The following is a 22,010-nucleotide window of genomic DNA, read 5'->3' as shown; positions in this document are numbered from 1 at the left end:
CTTTCGGTTTTTGCTAACTGACATTAAAAGTCTAGCCCCTAGACATGGTGGCTCACATCTATAATTCCAGCATTTTGGGGGAGGCTGTGGTAGAAAGTGTTGCTTGAGCCCAGGAGTTCAAGAGCAGCCTAGGCAACATAACAAGGCCTTGTCTCTACGAAAAAAAAAATTAGCCAAGTGTGGTGGCATGCGCCTATAGTCCCAGTACTCGGGAGGCCAAGGTGGAAGGATTGCCTGAGCTCAGGAGTTCAAGCTGTAGTGAGCCATGATCATGCCACTGCACTCCAGCCTGGGCTATAGAATGAGAGCCAGACTAAATAAATACATACATAAATAAAGCCTGGGAAGGTGTGGTCAACATAGAACTTGACCATGATCCCCCCAACACTCCCATTACCTCTGTAACCCAAGTCACTTCCACCACTGTATCACATCAGTGCCCAGGACACTAGCACTGCTGTTCCTTCCTCACCACAGTAGCCTTGACAGCACCATTGCATCATCACCCTCATCCCCACCATGGGACCATGTCATCATTCTTCCCCATCACCAATGACCTTGAACTGCTCTGTGAGTCACTCAGAGCTGAGGGCTCTGAGGAGAGGCCAGTAGGATTCAGAAATAGCCTAACCATTGCCAACACAGAGATTAAAATCCTGGTGGGAGACTCCTTTCCTTTTTCAGGCTAAGAAATCGTGCAGTATAGCCCTAGTCATCAAGTCACTGTTTGCACTTCACTCATTTATTCTCTCCGCAGCCCCTCGCTCCCCACAGAAGAGGGGGGGGCAGGTAGAAAGATGTATGGCCTCCATCCTGCTTCTTCCTCCCACATGAGGCTGATTCACTGGCCTCCCTTGAGTGGGAGGGCCTACATTAAGGAGGTTAAGTGTCTGCCGATCCCCTTTATGTTAAAAATAAACATCCCTGCAAAACAGTGGCATTGGGAGGCTTTACCCTCAGATCTCAGGAAGCCGACGTCTCATCTCCCTGGAAATCCAAACCAAACAAGAGTTTCTCCTGGTGCAATTCCAGAAGTAGAAACCCACAGAAGGAGGCAGCTCTGAGCACGTCCCTCTTCCCTCCCCTTGGCAGCATTCCTGCTGGAGAAGCTGTATAAATATAGGCCTTAATATTTAAAACCTCGGGCCATTAATCTCCTGGTGTCCCGCTTCCCCAGCTCTCTCTCTCTATGCAGCCCCCCAATTCATTTTTAAAGCCCAGCTTGATTATGCAGCCAGATAGTAATTTCAGTGAAAAATGACAAGTTCAGTCACTGCCCCAACCTATAGCTCTTGCATGATTTAAGTTACTGCTCTAATTTTTTGTGAAGTCCAGGTAATTTAGAGCTTGACTATGTTTTACTGTTCCTTCTCCATTGTGTTGGAGTTGCCATGATCTGGGCATTCAAAATTCATAAGACCTTCTCAGTCACGACCTGAAAAGTGAATTTAATTTTTGATCACTTCTGATGCGCCTGATATTTACTATGATGCCCTTATTTTTCCCAAGGGGATGGCAGTAGGGAAGAGAGCTCACTTAAACATGTTTGACTAATGGAACTCCAGAAGCCCATGCTGAAGTGCAGTGGCTTAGGAGAAGTAGAGTCTCTGACGAGAATGGATTTCAAAACCCCAAGTGTGAGTTTTTCCTAGGTGTACATGAACAGTTCATCTCTAATATCCAAACTGGAGGAAGTTTCCCCCTCAACTATGACAGAACCACATTCTGATCTAATCTCATTTGAAAAAAGCGAAAGAAGAATTCTCCCTGGATGAATGAATTTGTCCCTACCTATTCCTAGTGGTCACTTTAGTATAAAAAACATTTCCAGATAAAAGCTAGTACAGGCTGAGTGTCCTTATCCAAAATACTTGGGACCAGAAATGTTTCCAATTTGGAATTTTTTCAGATTGTAATAATTTTATGTGAAACCATTTTGGCTGTTTTGACTGTGACGTGTCACATAAGGTCAGGTGTGAAATATTCCACTTGTGATATCATGTCAGTGCACATAAGGTTTCAGATTTGGAAGCATTCAGATTTTAGATTTTTGGATTGAAGAGGCTCAAACTGTATCAAGGTAGAAAAGCCATTTGGGGGAGTGTAGACGGCACTGGAGACAGCCCCTCCATCTTTCAGGGCTGGTTAACCAGTAGCACCCACACCCAAGGACCAAATCTGTGCCTGACAGAATGGTGTGTTAAGAATTCTTTTACTTTGCATGCTGTTAGGCAGAGCAGTTTTCTACGGGCTCCAGGACTTCCTGGTGTCTCATACTTCTATTCCCTGCATGACCCTTGCAGGCACTTGAATTTGCCACCTCTATTCCAAACAGTCGGAAAAAGCTATCCCTTCTTGCTCGTCCAGTGTATAAGCCCCAGAGGACTGAGGTGGGTCTGAGACTGACCAGATTCTAAAACATCATGACCCAGGGCCACCTGCATGGGAATCACCCAGAGATTTTTCCAATATGCAGATTTTTAGACTCCCTCCAACCCCCAGCCTGAAAATTATACTCTCTGTGGGTGTTTTTTGATCAGCATCCTTGAGAAATTTGGGAACCACTGGTTGAGAGTGACCCCAATGCCCAGAGTAGGTTGTAGGACCAGCCACTGTGGATTGGGAGGGGGTTGAGCATGGAGGTCAGTGAGTAGCTGAAGCCTTCCCTGGTCTGCCTTCCTGTTCAGCACTACTGTGTTCTGCATCTGTCACAGGAATCCAGCAGAAAGGACCTTGAGCTGAGAGTCGGGAGACCTGAGATGCCCATTCTGTACCCAAATAGCCATGTCAAGTCACTTGTGATTCACCTATCAGGGCTACTGTTTCCTCCCTGCAGCATTTAGAATTAAAACAAAGAGCTGGGTGCAGTGGCTCACACCGGTAATCCCAGCATTTTGGGAGACTGAGGTGGGAGGATCGCTTGAGGCCAGGATGTGGAGAATCAAGGCAAAGTTTGCCAAATGATCTCATTTATACATGGAATCTTGAAAAGTCAACTCATAGAAGCAGAGAGCATAATAGAGGTTATCAGGTGCTGTTGTGGATGGGGATGAGGGTTAGAGAGCTTGGTCAGAGGATACAAAACTTCAGTTAGGAGAAATAAGTTCAAGAGATCTCTTGCACAACACGGTGATTATAGTCAATAACAACATACTGTATACTTGAAAATTGTTATTGAGTAGATTTAGATTTTAAATGTTCTCACTGCAAATAAATGATGAGTATGTGAGGTTATGCATACATTAAATAGCTTAATTTTAGCCGTTCCACAATGAATACATATTTCAAAACATCGTGTTGTACATCATACACACATATATATACATGCAATCCTTAAAATTCCAAAAAAACCCAGTGACCACCAAGGTCAATTCCCAGCTAAACTATCACTTCTCCAATTCCCACACTCCACCACCTCCAAACCACAAGGCGTCACACACCATACAATAGGGAGGGCTGGGCTTAAAAGTCCATTTGTGGACAAAAGCCCATTTACCCTCACAGAGCTGCTGCATGTAGACCTTCCGCTGGTCACAGGACTTCTTCTTGCATGCCAGAGGGACAAAATAGACCCTCCCGCCAGCCAGGTCTGAACAGATCTGCACGCTAGCCTGAAATGCCTTGCCTAGGCAGTCACACTGAGGGTGAGCAAGATTAGGCTAATCCAGGGTATTTGCTTGTTAAGACCCTTATACAAAAACGGAGCGCTGAAAAAAAGCCTGGTGTAAGCTGACAAGTTTGCAAGCACAATCTGTGGATTTGTTAGAGGCGACTTCGCCAGCTAAAGGGATAAACTAGACAGCTGTGCCGAAGAAGCCTGAACCTATGAAGTATCTTTCAGAGTGCAGACTTTAGGGGCTGAGGTGGAGGAGCAGAGGCCCAGGTAAAGGTTGTAGCATGATCCTTTTGAAGTCCACTAGAAGAAGGAAGGAAACAGACCCAAGGAGATTCCCATTGCATGCGCTTAAGAGGCTGGGAGGCTACAATGTCTGGCCTTGCTGGAGGCAATTGCTTAAGAAACTGCTTAGATGTGCTTTTTTCTCCATATTCTCTCTCTCCCCCTTGTTGACCCTCCAAGACCCCAGCTTTCCCTCTCCTGAACAAAAGCAAAGACTCATTGATTTATTTTGTTAAAGAAAAAGAACCAGAGAGGTTTGTTGTCGCAGGAAATTGGAGCCTCTCTCCTTCAGTGACAGGAGCCCAGAGGCCATCCTTGAGCTAATGACTCTGAGAGAGAAAGAATTCCCCCTTAGTGAAGGGTCATTAGCAAGAGCCCTGGCCAGGTTCTCAGAAGTCACTGGGTTGCTAGTAGGCAGACAGCCCCAGGGCCTCTGGGAAGGAACCAGTGTCACTGAGGATCCCTCTGCACCATCGAGGCCAGATCAGCTGCCTCAGACCTGGTGTTTGTGGAATCCTCCTGGGCTACAGCATTGCTGCTGCTCACATTATCCAAAGCCAGGACATTCTCATGCCATGGGCTTGCTCCCACATGAGGAGCTCACTGGCAGTCAGCAACAAGCCCACATCTCAAAGGTGCCCCTTGAGAATCCCATGATGTGGTTACATCACACAACCTAGAGGATGCACTGAACCAGACAGAGACTTAAGTCACTGCTCACAGTCTCCTTTCAGGTCAGGGAGGAAAAGTCACTGGAGAGGTGAAATGACTCAGGACTCTTGGGAGAAAAACTAGCATTTGCTGGGACGTGAGGAAGATGATGCTTAAAGGAACCCTGGCCTATAGTCAGTTGGGTGAGGCCACTTCCTGCTTCATCCATGCCATTAATAGCTTGATCGTAAGATGTAAGTCAAAGCCATAATTTAATTAGACTCAGTTGTCTGCCTACACAGTGAAGGCTCATGTAGTCATGGTCTCATGAACAAGTCAAGGTACTGCGTGTAAGTATTCTTTGAAAACCAAGAAGAGTGATACACATGTAGTGAGCTTGATCATGAACCACTGAAGGCTCTTTAAGCTCCTTCTCCTGTACGATAAATAAATACATGATTGATTGATTAATGCTTGCCATTCGAAATGCCTGAAATACTTGGTTCACGCCTAGGAATGACCATTGTCACACCTGAGCCATATTCTCAGACTCCCATTCCTGTTTTCAGAGACATCAGCAAGAATCAGATATCAGATATCGCTCCAGATGCCTTCCAGGGTCTGAAATCACTCACATCGCTGTAAGTGGGGCTGGGATGGGGGCTGGAGGGAGGGAAGAGGGATGTGGCTATATTTTTCAGAAGGTGTTTATCAAGACTTTATGTTCCCTTACACACTTGTGGCAACCTGGTAAAAGAAACAAATATTTCTTCAGGGGAAATTGATCTTGGGGAATATTTCTACAACCCAAATGCATTATTTTTATTGATTAAGTGCTGAGCAGCTTTTGCAGTTATTGACTTCTAATTCGAATGCATCTTCTCCTCTACCCTCCCCTCCCCTGCCACCCCACATGCCATGACAGCACTGTCTCTAGAGAGAACATAAGTACTATAGTACATGTTTATTACTGATGTGACCACTGCCCCCCCCCACACCCTTTATTGCCCTTGCCAAGCAAGGAACTCATTTTTTCCACTGATTTTCAGACTTTTTTTTAAAGTAGGAGTCTCACTCTGTTGCCCAGGCTGGAATACAGTGGCACACTCACAGCTACTGCAACCTTGACCTGCTGGGCTTAGGTAATCCTTCCACCTCAGCCACCCAAGTTGCTGGAACTACAGGGGTGCACCCCCACACCTGGCTAATTTTTTGATTTACTGTAGAGATGTGGGCTCACCATGTTGCCCAGGCTGGTCTCAAATCCCTGGGCTCAGGCAATCCTCTCACCTCTGCCTCCCAAAGAGCTGGGATAACAGGTGTGAGCCACCGCACCCCACTGATTGCAGGCTTTTTATTCAGACCAACCTCATGGCTGTTGTTCCAAGAAACTATCCAGCCCTGTCCTGTAACCCTCCTTCTCTTTGACTTTGAAACCCTTAGGCAGCCCACTGGGTGGGACCAAAGCCTTGCCCACTAAGAGTGTCAGAACCCATGGGGGCAGAAAGGTGTAGAATTTTGTCCTGATTCTGTCAGTGACTCACTATGTTGCATAGGGAAGTCACTTGAGCCTTCTAGACATGTTTTCGTTCAGGCAAATGGGGAGTGATACCTTTCCTATTTACCACATCCAGTGACGATCCTACTTACAGTAGGAAAATAATTGACAGCTTCTACTGAGCACTAACTGTGTACTAAGTACTGTTCTGGGAGTCTTGGGGGCTTAATCTTCACAACAACCCAAAATATAAAATCTGTTGTCATCTCTCTTTGCCAGTTGAAAAAACTGGGTAACCTAAGCTCCACAGAGATGGGGATTTTTATGTGTTTTGTCCCTGGATGTAACCCTGCTACCTCAGACCATACCTGGCACATAGTTGATATGCCAAAAAGAAAATCTTGTTGAATAAATAAGTGTAACTTCTCCTAGAGTCTGCAGGGACAAGTGGGAAAGGCAAGATTTGGACCCATATGGGCTTCAGAGCCCACACTCTTGATCAGTCTGTCTATTCTGCCTCTCTCTGCAACCTGTTTGCCTAATTTATGAGTGGGCAGGTAACAAGATGCACATTTTTCCCCCACCTGGCCCCATTCCACTGGGAAGAGGCTGAGGACAGGGAAGTCTCTGATTCAGCTGTTGCCTGCTGCTTGCAGAGTAAATTAGTTTCATTTATCGAACAGAACATCTGGCCAGGCTATCAAAGACAGGCTTGTGTGTGAGATTAGTGTCTGCTTATTGTGCTGAAGATCACAGAGAAAGGAGAGGGGCCGTCTGCCATCAGGATCCTACCTCTACCCCCACACCCTCTCATTCCCCTTGTCATTCCCCTCGGCTGGGATTTGGGACCAGTTTGAGGACAGTGAGATGCTTTCTGTCTTTCAGGAAAAGAAATCCAAACTCTGGTTGCCAAACATGAAACTGGCATGCCGTTTACCCATTCCAAACTCCATGTAGGCATTGTTTACATGAAACATCTCTCACCCCTGATTTACTTATTCACCATTCAGTAGATGCCTACTGTGTACTGGGCAGTATTATATACACTGAGAATATGGCAGTGAACTGAACAGACTAGACCCTTGGCCTCAGGGAGTTTACACTTGAACATAAACACATCCGGTGCCAGCTCAGGCATGGCCAAGGTAAAGGACTGGAGAGCCTTTACCTACTTACTTACCTCTTTATTCATTCACTCATCCAATGAATATTTATTTTGCTAGGTCCTGTTCTAGGGCCTAAAGATCTAGGAATGTCTGGGGTCTCATCATGGTTATGGTCTAGAGACCCAGCCATGAGCAAGCCACATGATATTGCCACACTCATGGAGCCTACACTCAAAGGAGCTGAGGTGGGTTTATCTTTATACCTCTAATCCAAGCACTTTGGAAAACCAAGACGAGAGGATTGCTTGAGCCCAGAAGCTCAAGGCCAGCCTGAGCAACATAGCAAGACCTCTTCTCTATAAAAACTTAAAAATTGGTCAGGCATGGTAGTACATGCCTTAGTCCCAGATACTTGGGAGGCTGAGAGAGGAGGACCACTCTAAGCTCAGGAGGTTGAGGCTACAGTGAGCTGTGATCATGCCACTGCCCACCAGCCTGGGCGACAAAGTGAGACCTCAACTCAAAAATAAATAACTAGGGTAATGTGACCTAAAGATAGGTGATATGAAGGAATAAAAATAGGATAACAGGTAGTGCAAAATATGAATGGAGACATTGAGGAAAAGTCTCCCAAGGAAGAGATGCTTGAGCTCAGACCCGAAAGCCAGGGAGGAAGTAGTCAAGGCAAGATTCGGGGTGGGAAGCCAGACAGGTCTATACTCAGATGTCCCCAGTGGGCCCATGGGCAGAGGAGCCTGCTAGAGAGTGGTTTCGACATAGCTAGACTCAGAGACATCCCGTACTGAGGTGTGACAGGTGGTGTGAGGACCCCTCTGCCCCATGGTCCCCACCCCAGCCCTGTTCCCCGCCAACCTCCGTTACGCTAGAAGTCCTGACATCCGCCAAGATGGTCCGACAGTGACATTACTACATTTGGCACCGTGAGCAGTGGGGCATTAATAGGAATTACAAATGTGAGCCTGAGCCATCATGCTGACTTTTATTTAGTCATTAATTTGCTGAAACATTAATGAAACACGCCCGCGGGCTGACGGAGACTGTCGCTCTTCACTCCCAGTGGTGTCTGGATATAGGGGGTTTGGTTTATCGTTCCCATTTACCATTTCCGCATCCTAATTTTTGTCTCCTGAAAGAAGGATAACAGCCCAGATTTGAGATCCAAGTGAGAATTGAATATCGCATTCATTCAGTGCACTTCAGGGCTCGAGAGGCAACTTGGAAAAACCACAGCCAAGCCCTCCCTAGATCAGATAGTCACAGAGGAGGCTGGAGCAGAGAGACTGCAGAGTCCGTGTTGTGGAAGAGGCAGAGAGAGTCCAGGAGATCATCCCCAGTCCTGTTCTGAGGATCAACAGGGTCGACCCGGAGACCCACCGGGTGCTAGGCTGGAGCGGGGGACCCTGTGGACATCTTCCTCAGGCCTCACAAGAGGCCAAAAGAAGAGGCCCATGAATAGGAGACACCCGTGGGAGGGACATTGTGGGCCTGGAAGAGAGAGGGGTGAAAGGACCCAAGTTCCTGGACTTCTGGAACTCCAGGGATACAAAAAGCAGGAGGAAGGTAAAAGCTGCCATGACTCCTGAGAGCCAGGCCTTGACTCAGCAGTCCCTGAGCCAGCTGGAGAGAACCCCAGATACCCAAAGCCCCATCAAGATGGATGATAAAAGGGCTCAGCTCAGGAATTTCTAAGATGCAATAGGATATTAAAAGGAAACGTCCTATAGGCTGGTCTCCACCTGATCAATAGCCATTGAAGACACAGGGCCAGCCTCCCACACGGTGTATTTATTGCCCGGGTGTGAGTCATGTTGACAGCTCTGGGAGACACCACAAAGGGACTGCTTCTTCCTGTTGAGGATTATGTACCAGACTGGACTGCCTGGGAGTAGAGCAGGACAGTGCCTGTCTCTCCTCCCTCCTGGACTGCCTGCCCTCCAGCCCCTGCCTCTCTGTTTCATGGAAGCAGACAAGGGACAAGGCGGGCCAGGGAAGGAAGCCCACGCCCAGAATTGGCCAAGGCGACCTCCTGGGTGAATGGGTTGCGGTGGCCTCACACCCGCGGTGACTGCTGCCTTGTCTGCTCTCTTCCAGGGTGCTCTATGGGAACAAGATCACCGAGATCCCCAAGGGACTGTTTGACGGGCTGGTGTCTCTGCAGCTGCTGTGAGTAGGAACCTTGTTACTATTTGTGTCTCTGGGATTGTTGGCAGGTGCCCACCTTTAAAAACTTTGAGCCATGCTTTGGAGAGTTCTTTTGACTTTATGCGCTCCAAAAAGAAAAATCAGAGCTTTCCACCCCTCACCTCCGTCATCACCTCTTTTTTTGTGGAAGGAGAGCTGGGGAGCCGGCAGAGGAAGGCCAAGGTCAGGGTACACAAACCCAAATGATACAGCTCAGGACCCTGGCCCAGGCATGAATTACTCAGCACAGGTTTGGGGCTAGGAATTAGGGGAAAAGTTTAATCCTACCAGAGGGGAAATACCTTGCATGAGTATACTGAGAATTTAGGGAACTAAAACATTCCCATGCCAATGTCAATCTTAAAGCTGAAACAGTGCAGCTGATAGACAAATGTGACCTTGAAGAAGTGGGAGGTGACATAATTGGAGAGCCACATAATCAGTCACCAATGTGACTCTATCTGGGTAAGAGATGGCTGAGGGGGAGTGTTTACTTAATTTAAAGGCAGAGTTGTTGCCTGGAATGTTAAGCTCTGGGATAATTTGTTTGCATTTATTTCATTCTGGTCATTTGAGCTTAAGTGTTTGAAGAAGATAATTGAACTCTGATGTGGAGAAGGAGGAAAAGGAACTTAGCTCCTAGTATATCTTAGGATTTTGTGATTGGAGGAGAATCATCTCTGGGTTGTGATTAGGCAACTATGGCATCTACACACATGCACTGTGGGAGCGTGTTTGTGTGTGTGTGTATACATGAGTGGCCATGGCTGCTCTGTGACTGTCACAATTCCTGCTGGTATTAGAAACTGATCTTGAGTATCCTGTGAGAATAGAGAATAGCAAGTCTCAAAGACGTAAATGACTCTCCCTTAGTCACACAACAGAATAGGTGTGGAAACTGGAGTAGAACCTATCTGGTCCTGCTATTCAGAAGACTCCCAGCCCTCTGACTACCACTCAGTGTATGTTCACAGAGGTGTGCAGATGAGTGTGTGTGTGTAAATGTCTTTTTAAAATCACCACCAAGTGACGGACAGTGAGGAAGGGGGCCTCTCTGCCTCTCTTGTGCAGTTAAGAGGAGCCACAGTGTGGGTTTGCAGGCCAGGGGGTCAAACTGGGTCTCCAAATGAGTGGGAGACACAGGAATAAAGAGGGAAAGAGGACAATAGGCAGCATATCCTACATTCTTGACCTCTGAGGACTCTTCAGAAAACAGGAAGCAAGACCTTTCCTCCAGCCCTTCCTTCTCCCACGTGTCCTCTCTCCCCTTCCCTGTCCTATAAGACACAGCCCTGGACAGATTCTCCCAGAACAACACAACGATGTGATTCATGGGGGGGGGGGCAGTGAGTTTCCAGGCAGCAGACCCAGTAGACAGGCTTGTTTTGGTGAAGCTGCGAACAGGAGAGAGGACAATCCCGATCTTTTTCTTGGCATCTCCCCCTGTCTCTATCGCCACATGTGTCTCACTCCATGTGTGTCCGTGTGGGCCTGTGTTCAAAGGTCCCAGCCCTCTGTGGGCTTCTTAGGCTGTTTGTTAGAATGACAGACCAGGGCTCTGCAGAGAGCTGGGTGTTTCACAGATGGTGTTCTCTGCTCGTAGCAAAGAAACTGTAAGTTATAACCACCGTCATATGGCTAGTTAACTGTGGCTATTAATCCCCCGAATGAAGGGTAACAATAGCATCCACCTTGCAGTGGATCTGGGGGTGTTGCATTCCACGAGGCTGGGGTGAATGTCCTTTTATAACCTGTGTGTTAGCACGTGGAAAGGACACTGTCCTTGCATCAAAGGGCCTAGCACAGTACATGGCTTGTATCAAAGATTCCATAATGCATTTTTTTAAAAGATAGAGGTATCCGGCTCCAAGCTGAAGGCAGACATGAGGTTACTAGAACTAGCAGGACTTTGTGTGGGCTGGGAAGGCAACTCCAGTTCAATATCACTCTTCTGAGCAGATGAAATTGAATGACTGGGGTGAAGACATCTCCCCTCTCTCGAGACCAAGAGTTGACACAACTATAGCAGGCTTGCTTTCCAGAAAGAACCAGCAAACAGAGCTGGAGCAGCCGTCATTGGGCTCTGACCTGCCGTTGGGCGGTTAGAAGCAAGCTCTGATCAGATCTCATTTAGCGCTGGGCCTGCTGTAGATTGGATTTCTCCCTGTTAGACTGGAGACACTCTGATAAGAAGGCTCTGATTAAAATACCCTGATTGTCTGGGTAATTTCCTCTCCTTTAACTCAAAGACTTTTTGTGAAAGGCATGTGTTTTTTCCTTCTCACTCCATCTCTGGAATTATCGGTATGTCCCAAAGCTGTGCTGTCTCTGTGACACAGAGTGGTCCTGGACGTTTCCTTTCTGGCACTTGCCATGTCACCACTCATAAAGTAGGAACACTGTGGTGGATTAGACTGGCTGCTCCCCCTCCTCCCACATGTCTCTGGACTTTTCGGCCAGTCCACCAATCTTCCCAGTCCAGTATGTACCCAGCCAGCCCTCAGGTCGTTTTCTTGGCATGTTCCTTGGGGCAAATGGTCAAGACCCTTGGCCATTCTTGGTCAAATATCTCAGAGCATCTCAGAGGCTGCAGAAATGGGTCTACAAGTACAAGCTTCAGCAGTCCTGAACATGATGCCCTGGACCTCTCAGGAGTTACCTCCATTAGTTTAAGTTCCAAAATCTTAGAGTTCAAAGGAATCTTGGGGTTCCAAGCACAGTCTGAGGTTCAGGTTCAGGCGGGATCTCTTCCATGCACTTTCTGACAAATCCTCTTGTAACTCATTTGCTAGTGGTTTCTGTGATAAGTACTCACTGCATGGTTAGAAGGTTAGAAAATGTATTTATTTGTTTATTTTTACTTATTTATTTTACAGACAGAGTCTTGCTCTGGTGCCCAGGCTGGAGTGCAGTGGCATGATCGTAGCTCACTGTAGCCTCAAACTCCTGGGCTCAGGTGATCCTCCCATCTCAGCCTCCTGAGTAGCTGGGACTATAGGCACATGCCATTACACCCAGCAAATTTCTTTAATTTTTTTTTTTGTTGTTGTTGTTGCAAAAACAGGATCTTGCTGTATTGCCCACATTGGGTTCAAAGTCCTGGCCTTAGGTGATTCTCCCACCTTGGACTTCCAAAGTGCTAGGATTGTTGGCATGGGATTTCCAAGGCATCCAGCACTGAAAGCTCTTTCTTGTATTAAACCTCAGTGATGGCTTCTGGGAGACAGAAAAGTCTGCTATCATTGTCTTTAGATGTCTGAGAATAGCTAGTGTGTCTCCAGGTAATTAAGCCTACATAGGTTCGGTTCCTACAGCCATTCATTGTACAAACACCCATTCACAGTTTATTACTAGCAACTCTTATGGTCTTTGGGGAATGCAAGGTCTTTCAGCCTTCCTCCTTAAAACTGGCTGCTGGGAAGTGAGTTAGGTGCCCATTTGTACACTAGGAAGTGTGTTTAGAATTGAAATATCCCACATGGAGGGATCTCAGAGCCCAAGTTGAGAACAGAACCAGGCACATGCCACCAGCTCCAGGAATGAGAGCAGCTGAATTACCAGAGGAGTGACCTGTCCTTTTCTCCATTCCCTGTCACCCAGGCTCATGGGCTCCTGGGAAGTCTGTAGGGATGGCAATCCTGCATGGATAGCCAGTTGATGTGCCCAGATCCCTCGCCTTATAGCTCAGAACACCATTCTCCCCAAATCTGGCAAGGCAGTCAGCGTCTAGCTAGGGCTGTCTCTTCCTCCTCTGATGGACTACTACAAGCTGCGCAGTTACAGCTCCCCCCAGGGAATAAGGAGCATTCATTTAGTGTTCATCGATTGTGTGCCATGCATAGGAAAGTTGCTCAAGTGGGGAGAGCAGTCATTTGAGGTGGAAGCTTTCAAACTGGCTCCAGGAGGTCTTAAACCAAACCAGAGTGCATTCAGGCTGGAATAAGTTAAGACAACTCAGGCACCTGTTGTTTAATTTTCTTGGAAGGCAGACAAGACCATTTGAGGCTCTTGGAGTTTGCCAAGCAACATGTCAATTACAAAGCAGTGAGCAAAACGTCACTGCCTTTAGCTCACTGGCCCCTGCCAGCTGTTTCACAAGAACTACTTACTACTGCCGCTAATAATAGCAGCTCACATTTATTGAATACCTAATACCCTTCGGGACCTGAAACTACTAAGCAGTTTCACATGCATCATCTCATTTAATTGTTACAGCAATGCTAAGAGGAAGGTATTGCTGAAAGGCCCATTTTACAGATGGGAAAACTGAGGGTTACACGACTTGGCCCTTGTCCTCAGCATGTGAGTGATACAGCCAGAATTGGAACCTGGGCAGATTGACTCTGGAGTCTGTGCCCTTGGCCATAGCACATCCTTCCAGAAACTTCTGCTTCACCCAGCCACAGGCAGGTCTTCAAAGCCAGTTCTGTGATATACAGAGCAAGAATTCCTCACTGGCTCAAGCCAAGAAGAAGGTGCTGCTGAGCTATTAACTAGCTCTTCTTGTTATGCCTCAGTGTAAGTGTGTAGAACTTTTCTCTAGTTCGTACCACTACCCCACTAACATTTGCTCTAAACCCTATTAGAGGGTATGCTTGTGTTTAGAGACGCTGTCAAGGAGGATCGAGGAAAATTCTCTCCAGCAGTCGAAGCAGACAGACTTGGCAATGCATTCTGAGGGCAGAGGTCTACCCTCTCTTGTGTACCTGGAGCTTCCTAAGGAAAGCCCTTGGGGAGATGCAAATTTTGGAATCATTCCATGCTTGGTTGTTGGGTGAAGGGTTCATCCCTTTTAAAGGACTGGTTAGTAACCAGGTAGCAATCAGATAGGACAGCAACCACCCTAGCAGTCGTGGGGGAAGGGAGGGGTAAGCCCTGCCATAGAAAGTGAGGTCACTTGATGTCCTGGCAACCAGATAATAGTTCTCACTCTCTGGTCTCTCAGAATCTCAGCTTTCCTCTGGTTCCTTTAGGAAAACTCATTTGCTTGCACCCTGTTCCTAGGGCCCTCCTTGTGTCTGGAGTAGAAGGAGGTCTTGTTTTTCAGAGAGGCCACCTGATGGCGTTGATGCGTGCACATGTCAGGAATCACCATGACAACCCACAGGCCATGATGAGCTGTGCAGTCACTATTGGGAGAGAAGGGAAGAGCCATCTTTACCCCTAGTTGGGACTTGGAGGTTCTTCCTGTTTCCTTGTGTGAGTGTTTAGAGTGATGTGGCCTAGAGCACCTCTTCACAAGCACAAAGATTCTGGACAGGGTCAGTCTTCCTCGATGTCGTGGCACCTTCACAAGTTTCTCCCCACATCCAGCCTCAGTAGGTTTCTGAAGGTCAAAATTAACCCCAATATTTCATAGGGAAAGGATGAGAGTATAATGTTCTAAGGTAAGGGAGCAGTCCTTATAACAATCAGTGGATAAAGAAATTCAGTATGACAAAAAGTTAATTCTAGAGAAATAAAAAGGAAGGAGCTGGGCGCAGTGGCTCATGCCTATAATTGCAGCACTTTGGGAGGCCAAGGTGGGAGAATTGCTTGAGGTCAGGTGTTTGAGACCAGCCTAGGCAACATCGGGACACCTCTTTTCTATTAAAAAAAATTTTTTTTTTTACTTGGCCAGACATGATAGCTCACACCTATAGTCCCAGCTTTGGGAAGCTGAGGCAGAAAGATCAACTGAGCCTACTAGCAGGTCAAGGCTGCGGCAGCCATGAGCATGCCACTACACTCCAGTCTGGGCAACAGAGTGAGACCTTGACTCAAAAATAATAACAGCCTTACGCAGTGCCTCACACCTATAATCCCAGCACTTTGGGAGGCAGAGGCAAGAGGATTGCCTGAGCCTAGGGGTTCAAGGCCAACCTGGGCAGCTTGACAAGACCTCATCTCTATAATAAATTAAAAAATTAACTGGGTGACGTGGCACATGCCTGTGGTTCCAGCCACTTGGAAGGCTGAGGCAGAAGGATCTCCTGAGCCCAGCAAGTCAAGGCTGCAGTATCCATGAGTATGCCACTGGGCAACAGAGTGAGCCTCCTACTCAATAATAATAATAATAATAATAATAATAATAATAATAATAATAATAATGGAAGAAAGGTGTATTAGTGAGGAAGAGTTGACTGTATCCTACAGGTTAATCGGGAGTCCAGAATAGCTCCCCTAATTAGTCCTCACTAATAGTTCATGCTGATGTGTAATGGGGTAATTACTTCCAAGGACACACAGAGCACTTTTTTTCAATAACACAGAGCGTTTTTAACCCACTTTTAAAAAATTATTCTCCTACTGGAGGATCCAGAGAAAGGGTTATTCCAGATGGCAGTAGTTGCCATCTTTCTCCCCCATGTATCTGCATCCAAGTGGAGTAGAAACCGACTTACCAGTCCCATTTCAGGAGAAGGAGGTTCACAAAGCAACCTCTTGGCTGGAGCCTGGACCCATATTTCTATCCCACGGTCCTTCCTGTAATTGCTTTGGCCGTTCTCCTGGAAGGGACCACTATGCTTTTCTTGGTGACTTGGAATATGCTTTCGGCACTTCCAGATACATACCACATAAGTGTGAAGAGTAACATCGCAGGCATCTTCCACAGACCCGTGGCTGGGAGTGAAGACTGTAAATGATAGCTCAGGGCCACGAATCACCGTGTGAACTGCTGGAGTTGCCAAGGTGATTTTGATGCAATTGATCATTCAGCCTGGCTCCAGATGTCTGTGTTTTCCAAACCCTTCAGCAAAGGCCCGTGGACCTTAGGGACATTTCACTGAGGAGTGGATCTGAGCAAGGGCTGCAGCTAGTGGGAGGCTCAGGGGTCTTCTGCCCCATTGGCCTTTTTGGGGAAGTCGGACATGGTGGGTCCCTTTATGGGTCAGAATGGACCTTATTCTCCATTCTCCACCTCAGGGGCATCCTCTCATGCTACCTGAACCCTGAATGAATGAAGCCACAAGTTGCTACTGGAGAGAATACCCAGATTTTTCTGCAGGGAGTCCCAGTCCCCTTGCAGAAGGACTTGAGTCGTGAGACCCCCCGAGCCCCAACATTTCTCTTTTCCCTTCAACTCCAGCCTTATGGCTCTTGGCGCCTTCTGTGTCCTGCCTGGCTTTTCCTGAAGGATTGTCCCCAGCCTCACAGTTATGTTGGTTAGTCAGTGGACTGAGTGATAATACCTCTTGACATAGAATATATGTGGCAGCCGAAAGTGATCCGAGAAGGGGTGGCAGGGGCCCCATAGGACTCACACTTGGAGACTCATTCAGAAAGGACCATACAGGGACTCACTCTCTCGAATGGGCTGCTCTCCTTAATTTGCTCTGACAGGAGCACAGCTCTGTTTGTTTTGCTTTCTGGTAAAATCATTGTTGATTTGATAGGAGTGGTGTCTCTACCTTCTCCCATAAGCATCACGTGACTTGCTCTGTCCCTTAGTGAGAGAGGACTGGGTCTCAGGGAAATAGTGGCTAGGAGCAAAGTCTTTGCACTACAGTAGAGTAGGTCCAAATAGTAATCACCTAAACAGATATGGGGGCTCATGCTGTAATCCCAGCATTTTGGGAGGCTGAGATGAGAGAATCTCTTACGCACAAGAGTTCAAGACCAACGTAGGCATAGCAAGACCTCATTCCTACCAAAAAAAAAGTTAGCTGGGTGAAGTGGTATGTGCCTGGAGTCCCAGATACTTGGGAAACTGAGGTGGGAGGAATGCAGGAGGTCAAGGCTACGGTGAACCATGATTGTGTCACTGCCCTCCAGCCTAAGTGACAGAGTGAGACTCTGGTAAGGCTCAAAAAAACAAAAAAATATTAACTGATCACTTACCAGTTGTGGGATTTTGGTTCAAGTTATTTAAGCTCTCTGAGTCCCAGAAGTGTCACCTGGGTCAAGAGGAATTAAATGAGTCCATATTTGTGAGGTGCTTGGCAAGTGCCTGGCCATGGGAAATGTTTTGCACACATTATCTGTGAGGTCATGGGGTCCCTGCAGTTCACCTAGTCTGATCGTTTCAGCCCCTCTTTTTACTTATATGACCTCAGAGCTCTTTGGGGACATAGGTCCAGGAGGAGGTGACCCCAAAAGATAGTTGGATCTGCTTCTGGAGAAATATTGATGAACATGATATGTCCCCACCTGCCTTACTCTCAGGATCCAACAGGAGGTCAGGCTAGGTCTAGCTGGGACGGCAGAGTGTTCAGTGTGAGCACCAGGCATCCTCTCAAATGAGGCAAGCTGGGACATCCCACCTGTGTGTGCTTGCTATTGTCTCTGTCTCACTGTTGTCCCCTGGCCTGCCCAGAGTACAGGAACAATTCAGGGTGAGGGTACACAGAGCCAAGCCCACCAGCTCCCACATCAGCACTGAGTCAGCCATCCTGCAGGTGGAAAAGGAAGCCCTGCCTTGTGCAGGCGCAAGGCACTTGGGGAAGAACCTGCCCCCTGTGCCGTGAAGGCTTGGTCAGCATCCCAGACTGACACTCCTCCCTGAGAGCCAGCAGGATTTCTGATGTCTCCACACTCCCAAGATGCAAGCAGCATCTCCCAGACCCAACCGGAAGTATCTACCTGAAGTGTACCCAGGGACATTCTATGGCTGGCAAAAGTAGCCAATCCCCAGATGTAGGGGAAGATGGAAGAGAGAACATGAACTTTACATAGGGGATAAGATATGAGTTTTGGAGTGAGACAGGCTGGAGGTTCCCTTACTACTGGGAGACCTTGGTCAAGTTTGTCACCAGTCTAAACCTCAGACTCCTCTTTGGAAAATTGAAGATCGACATAGCGTTTCCTTGAAGGCAACATGAAAAGTACTCTGGTAAATGCTTGGCCTGGGCCTGCACATAAACGTGTTATCTTTAGAGAGGATGCTACATCATTATTACCATGTCACACAGCAGCTCACTACTGTTCCTCAAAGAGGGTGACAGAGTCTCTGCCCCAAAGAGGGGGAATCAGTCCCTCCAGTGAAAAAGGAAGGCCTGTGTTGGGGAATTTTTTTGGTCAGGATCTCACTCTGTTGCCCAGGCTGGAGTGCAGTGGCACAATCATAGCACACTGCAGCCTTAACCTCCTGTGCTCAGACAATCCTTTCACCTCAGCCTCCTGAGTAGCTGGGACTTCAGGTATGCACCACCATGCCTGGCTAATTTTTAAATTTTTTTTTGTAGAGACAAGGTAACACTGTGTTGCATAAGCTGGTCTGGAACTCCTGGGCTCAAGCAATCCTCCAGCTTCGGCCTCTCAAAGTTCTAGGATTACAGGCATAAGCCATCACATTCAGCCTGTGTTCCAGATTTCTTACAGAACTGCTAAACCCCATTTCAGATAGTTGTTTACTCTCTACTTGCTCCATAATGTGATGGGGTTTTTTTTAGTCCCACCCCCACCCCCCAACTCTTGTCCATGTACCAGGTAGCTCAGAGGTCTGTTCATAGAAGCTGGCTGAGCTGAGTAGCTGCCAACGCCTTCTCAAAGGAGAAAGAGCAGAGGGCCAGGCCATTAGATCTTGCTGACACTGGGACCCGTGAGGCTGTCCTTGGCATCTCATTCTGGATAAGCAACTTAATGTTAACTCTCCCTGTACTTCTGTGCCTTGCCCATGGGATCCAAGCATCCTGGGGGGAAATGAGGGACCCAGAGACTCTGCCCTTTTGTGTTTTTGTTTGCACCGTGCTTCCTGAGCTCAGTACCTTGGGCTGTCTTTGCCTGGTAATTCTGCCAGCCTGGGTGGTTTTGATACCTTATGTCTTTGAAATAACATCCCATGCTGAGAGATCTAGGAGTAATAGCAAACAAGGAAGCATCTGGATGAGAAAAAGGAGTCTGGCTAGTCCTGATGGATAAGAAGGGTTCCAGGGTGGCATTCAGTTTGTACCCTTTGAAGGCAGACCAGAGTTGTCACTTCTCTGTTACCATGGCCATCCTCTTTGTCCAGTGTCTGACTCTCTTCAGAAGCAAGTACTGCAATTGGATTATTGAATCTGCACTGGTATCTCAAATCTAAATGCCTACTCAGGCAAGAAAAGTCAAACTAGTGAAAAGTACACAATAGGGAGTAGTGAGGACTGTGGCAAACAGAGAGCATATGATCTCTCTGAAGGGGGCAGCCACCACATGGCTTCCTCCAGTGGACCCAGTGTTACCAGAGCGTCTAAAAATTTTTTTCCAATAGAAAGCAGATACTTGGGTGTGTGTGTGTGTGTGTGTGTGTGTGTGTGTGTGTGTGTGTGTGTGTGTGTGATTTCCCAACTTTTAAAATGGCTGAATGAACAGATTTGCATACAGAATGTTGCAGTATGTTGCAAGGAGGATCCTATCCTCAGGCAATTAGATAGGTACCTCTGACCTGGTTGCTAATGAATATTTCAAAAGTTCCTGGCAAGCTGATGCACTCAGAAAGCCCTGAATATCAAGATTTGGACAAATCACTTACTGTATACTTAAAAAAAAAAAAAAACTAAAACACTGTGTGTATGAATGATTTATTCCTGAGCCCTGGCTGCTTAGCCCCTCTAGGTCCTCTGCCTCTACCTTTTGTCCCTGTTTCTAGGCTCCATTGCATCCTCCTTCAGATGTCCTCAAAATGGAGTGACCTTGACTAAAATTTAATACACAAGGCACAGGAAATTTGGGATGGGGGAGAAATGTTGTAAAGGGGAGAGACAGATGGAAGCGGTGGATAAGACATTGATAAAGAAGAAATTCTGACCCAGGCAACATAGCAAGACTTTGTCTCTATAAAAAAAGTTTTTTTAATTAGCTGTATGTGATGGTATATACCTGTAGACCCAGTTACTCGAGAGGCTGAGACTAGAGGATCGCCTGAGCCCTGGAGGTCAAGGCTGCAGTGAGCCAGTATATAGTACCACTGCATTTCCATCTGGGCATCAGAGCGAGATCTCAACTCCAAAAAAAAAAAAAAAGAAGAAACTGAGCCCTCCAGAGGCCTAAATGATCATCACCACTTCCAGCATGCTTTCTGGAAACGTGGTTGACCTCAAACAGGCCTGCCACACTCTCAGCCTCAGTTTCCCACCAGTAATTTCGAGGCTAGCTCTGCCCATCTGCTCAGGTTACTGTGAGAATAACGGTTGGGAAAGCCCTTTGGAAAACACAGAACATATTCTAGCAGCGTGAGCTTTCTTCCGATTGCAAGGCAGGAGGACATCTGGGGGAACCCTTGGGTCCTTGCCCGTGATTAGCCAGATTAAACAGGCAGTTCTTCTTCTGCCTGTCACTGGCACAGCTGCCTGCCCACTCAAGGGGACCATGGAGAGGAGGGGCCTGCAGTGAGGAAGAGGTGGCACGGATGATTCAGCACCCTGGGCAGCCCCACTTTCGCCAGCAGAAGTCCCCCTGGGTCCTGGTGTCGAGAGAATCCTGAGGCAAACCAGGCCGGCACAAACCTGCTGGGCTACAGCGATCCTGCTGGGCTCCAGCGATCCTTCTGCCTCAGCCTTCCAAGTAACCGGAGCTACAGACATGCGCTACCACACCCGGCAATTTTTTTTTTTGTAGAGACAGGTCTCTCCAGGTTGCCCGGGCTGGTCTTGAACCCATAGGCTCAGGCAATCTACTTGCCTTGGCCTTCCAAAGTGCTGGGATTACAGGCTGAGCCACCACGCCCAGCCTGCCCGCCTTTCATTTGAGGAGTGAGAAATGGTTTTATGCTGGTTTCGAGGGCACAGTTAATCAGCCTAGGATCAGGAAAGGAAATTCTTTGGACCCCAATTTGCTTGATGCGCCAGCCCCACTCTGGAAAATTCTCTGTGGCTTTTATGACATCCTCTATGCTGGACCAGAAGTCCACTCAAAAGGCAGCTTCCTGTGATGCTCTTTTGGGAGAGCTGGGGGAGGGTCTGAAGAGCTAAAAATGGCAGAATGGGTTCCCCACTGAAAGGAAGGCTGACCTGGGGGCAATGGGGTCACCTTGAAGGAGGAGACCTCTGCAGTTGCCTAGAGAAAGGATATACTTCTTAATAAGGAATAAGCATGAAGAATAAAGGGGGAGTGAAATAGCTGTCACTTGTGCCATCGTAGAGCTTCTAGTTTGTCCAGGAGGCAAATAATAAACAAATATGCTATCATCACAAATCAAGATGAGTGCCAGGAGGCATATAGATGGGGGGGGTCATTAGAGACAGTGTTGGGGTTAGGGATCTCACTGTAGATGAGGCGATCAGGGTAGGCTTCTCCAAGGAGGGGCCATCTGAGCAGCGATCCAGAGCAGAAGCAGCCAGCCTTGCTGGAAGAGAGGATGGTATTCAGAGGACCTAGCATAAACACGCATGGTGTATTTGAGGAAGAAAAAGGCAGTGGTAGGACTGGAGGTCAGTGAGTCAGCGGGGAGTGGGGTTAGGGTGAGACCAGGTAGAGGGACAGAGGTCAGATCACACAGGGCTCCATCCTCTGTGTGTGTGTAAGAGATAGAATTCGCCGGGCTCGGTGGCTCAGCCTGTAATTCCACGCCTTTGGGAGGCTGAGGTGAGTGGATTGCCTGAGCCCGCAGGTTCGAGACCCGCCTGGGCAGCGAGACCTCATCTCTACAATAAATAAATAAATAAATCAGCCAGGCGTGGTAGCGCGCGCCTGTAGTTCCAGCTACTCGGAAGGCTGAGGCGGAAGGATCGCCAGAGCCCAGCAGGTCGAGGCTACGGTG

The 22,010-nt window shown here is 47.6% G+C and overlaps 1 protein-coding gene across 1 annotated transcript in view; it reads left to right on the top strand.

Annotated features, from left to right (window-relative positions):
* The window catches only part of SLIT3 (slit guidance ligand 3), a 628,209-nt gene that overhangs the window by 491,070 nt on the left and 115,129 nt on the right, over positions 1 to 22,010 (top strand). Inside the window, exons 10-11 of the mRNA XM_008054837.1 lie at positions 5,119 to 5,190; positions 9,266 to 9,337. Coding sequence (XP_008053028.1) covers positions 5,119 to 5,190; positions 9,266 to 9,337 — 144 coding nt within the window. The remainder of the gene's footprint in view (positions 1 to 5,118; positions 5,191 to 9,265; positions 9,338 to 22,010) is intronic.

This window comes from Carlito syrichta, unplaced genomic scaffold (genome assembly GCF_000164805.1).
Source record: "Carlito syrichta isolate Samal-C Ts95f unplaced genomic scaffold, Tarsius_syrichta-2.0.1 Scaffold301542, whole genome shotgun sequence".
Taxonomy (NCBI): domain Eukaryota; kingdom Metazoa; phylum Chordata; class Mammalia; order Primates; family Tarsiidae; genus Carlito; species Carlito syrichta.
The sequence above is the reverse complement of the archived record's forward strand: the minus strand, read 5'-3'. Positions and strand labels throughout refer to the sequence as shown.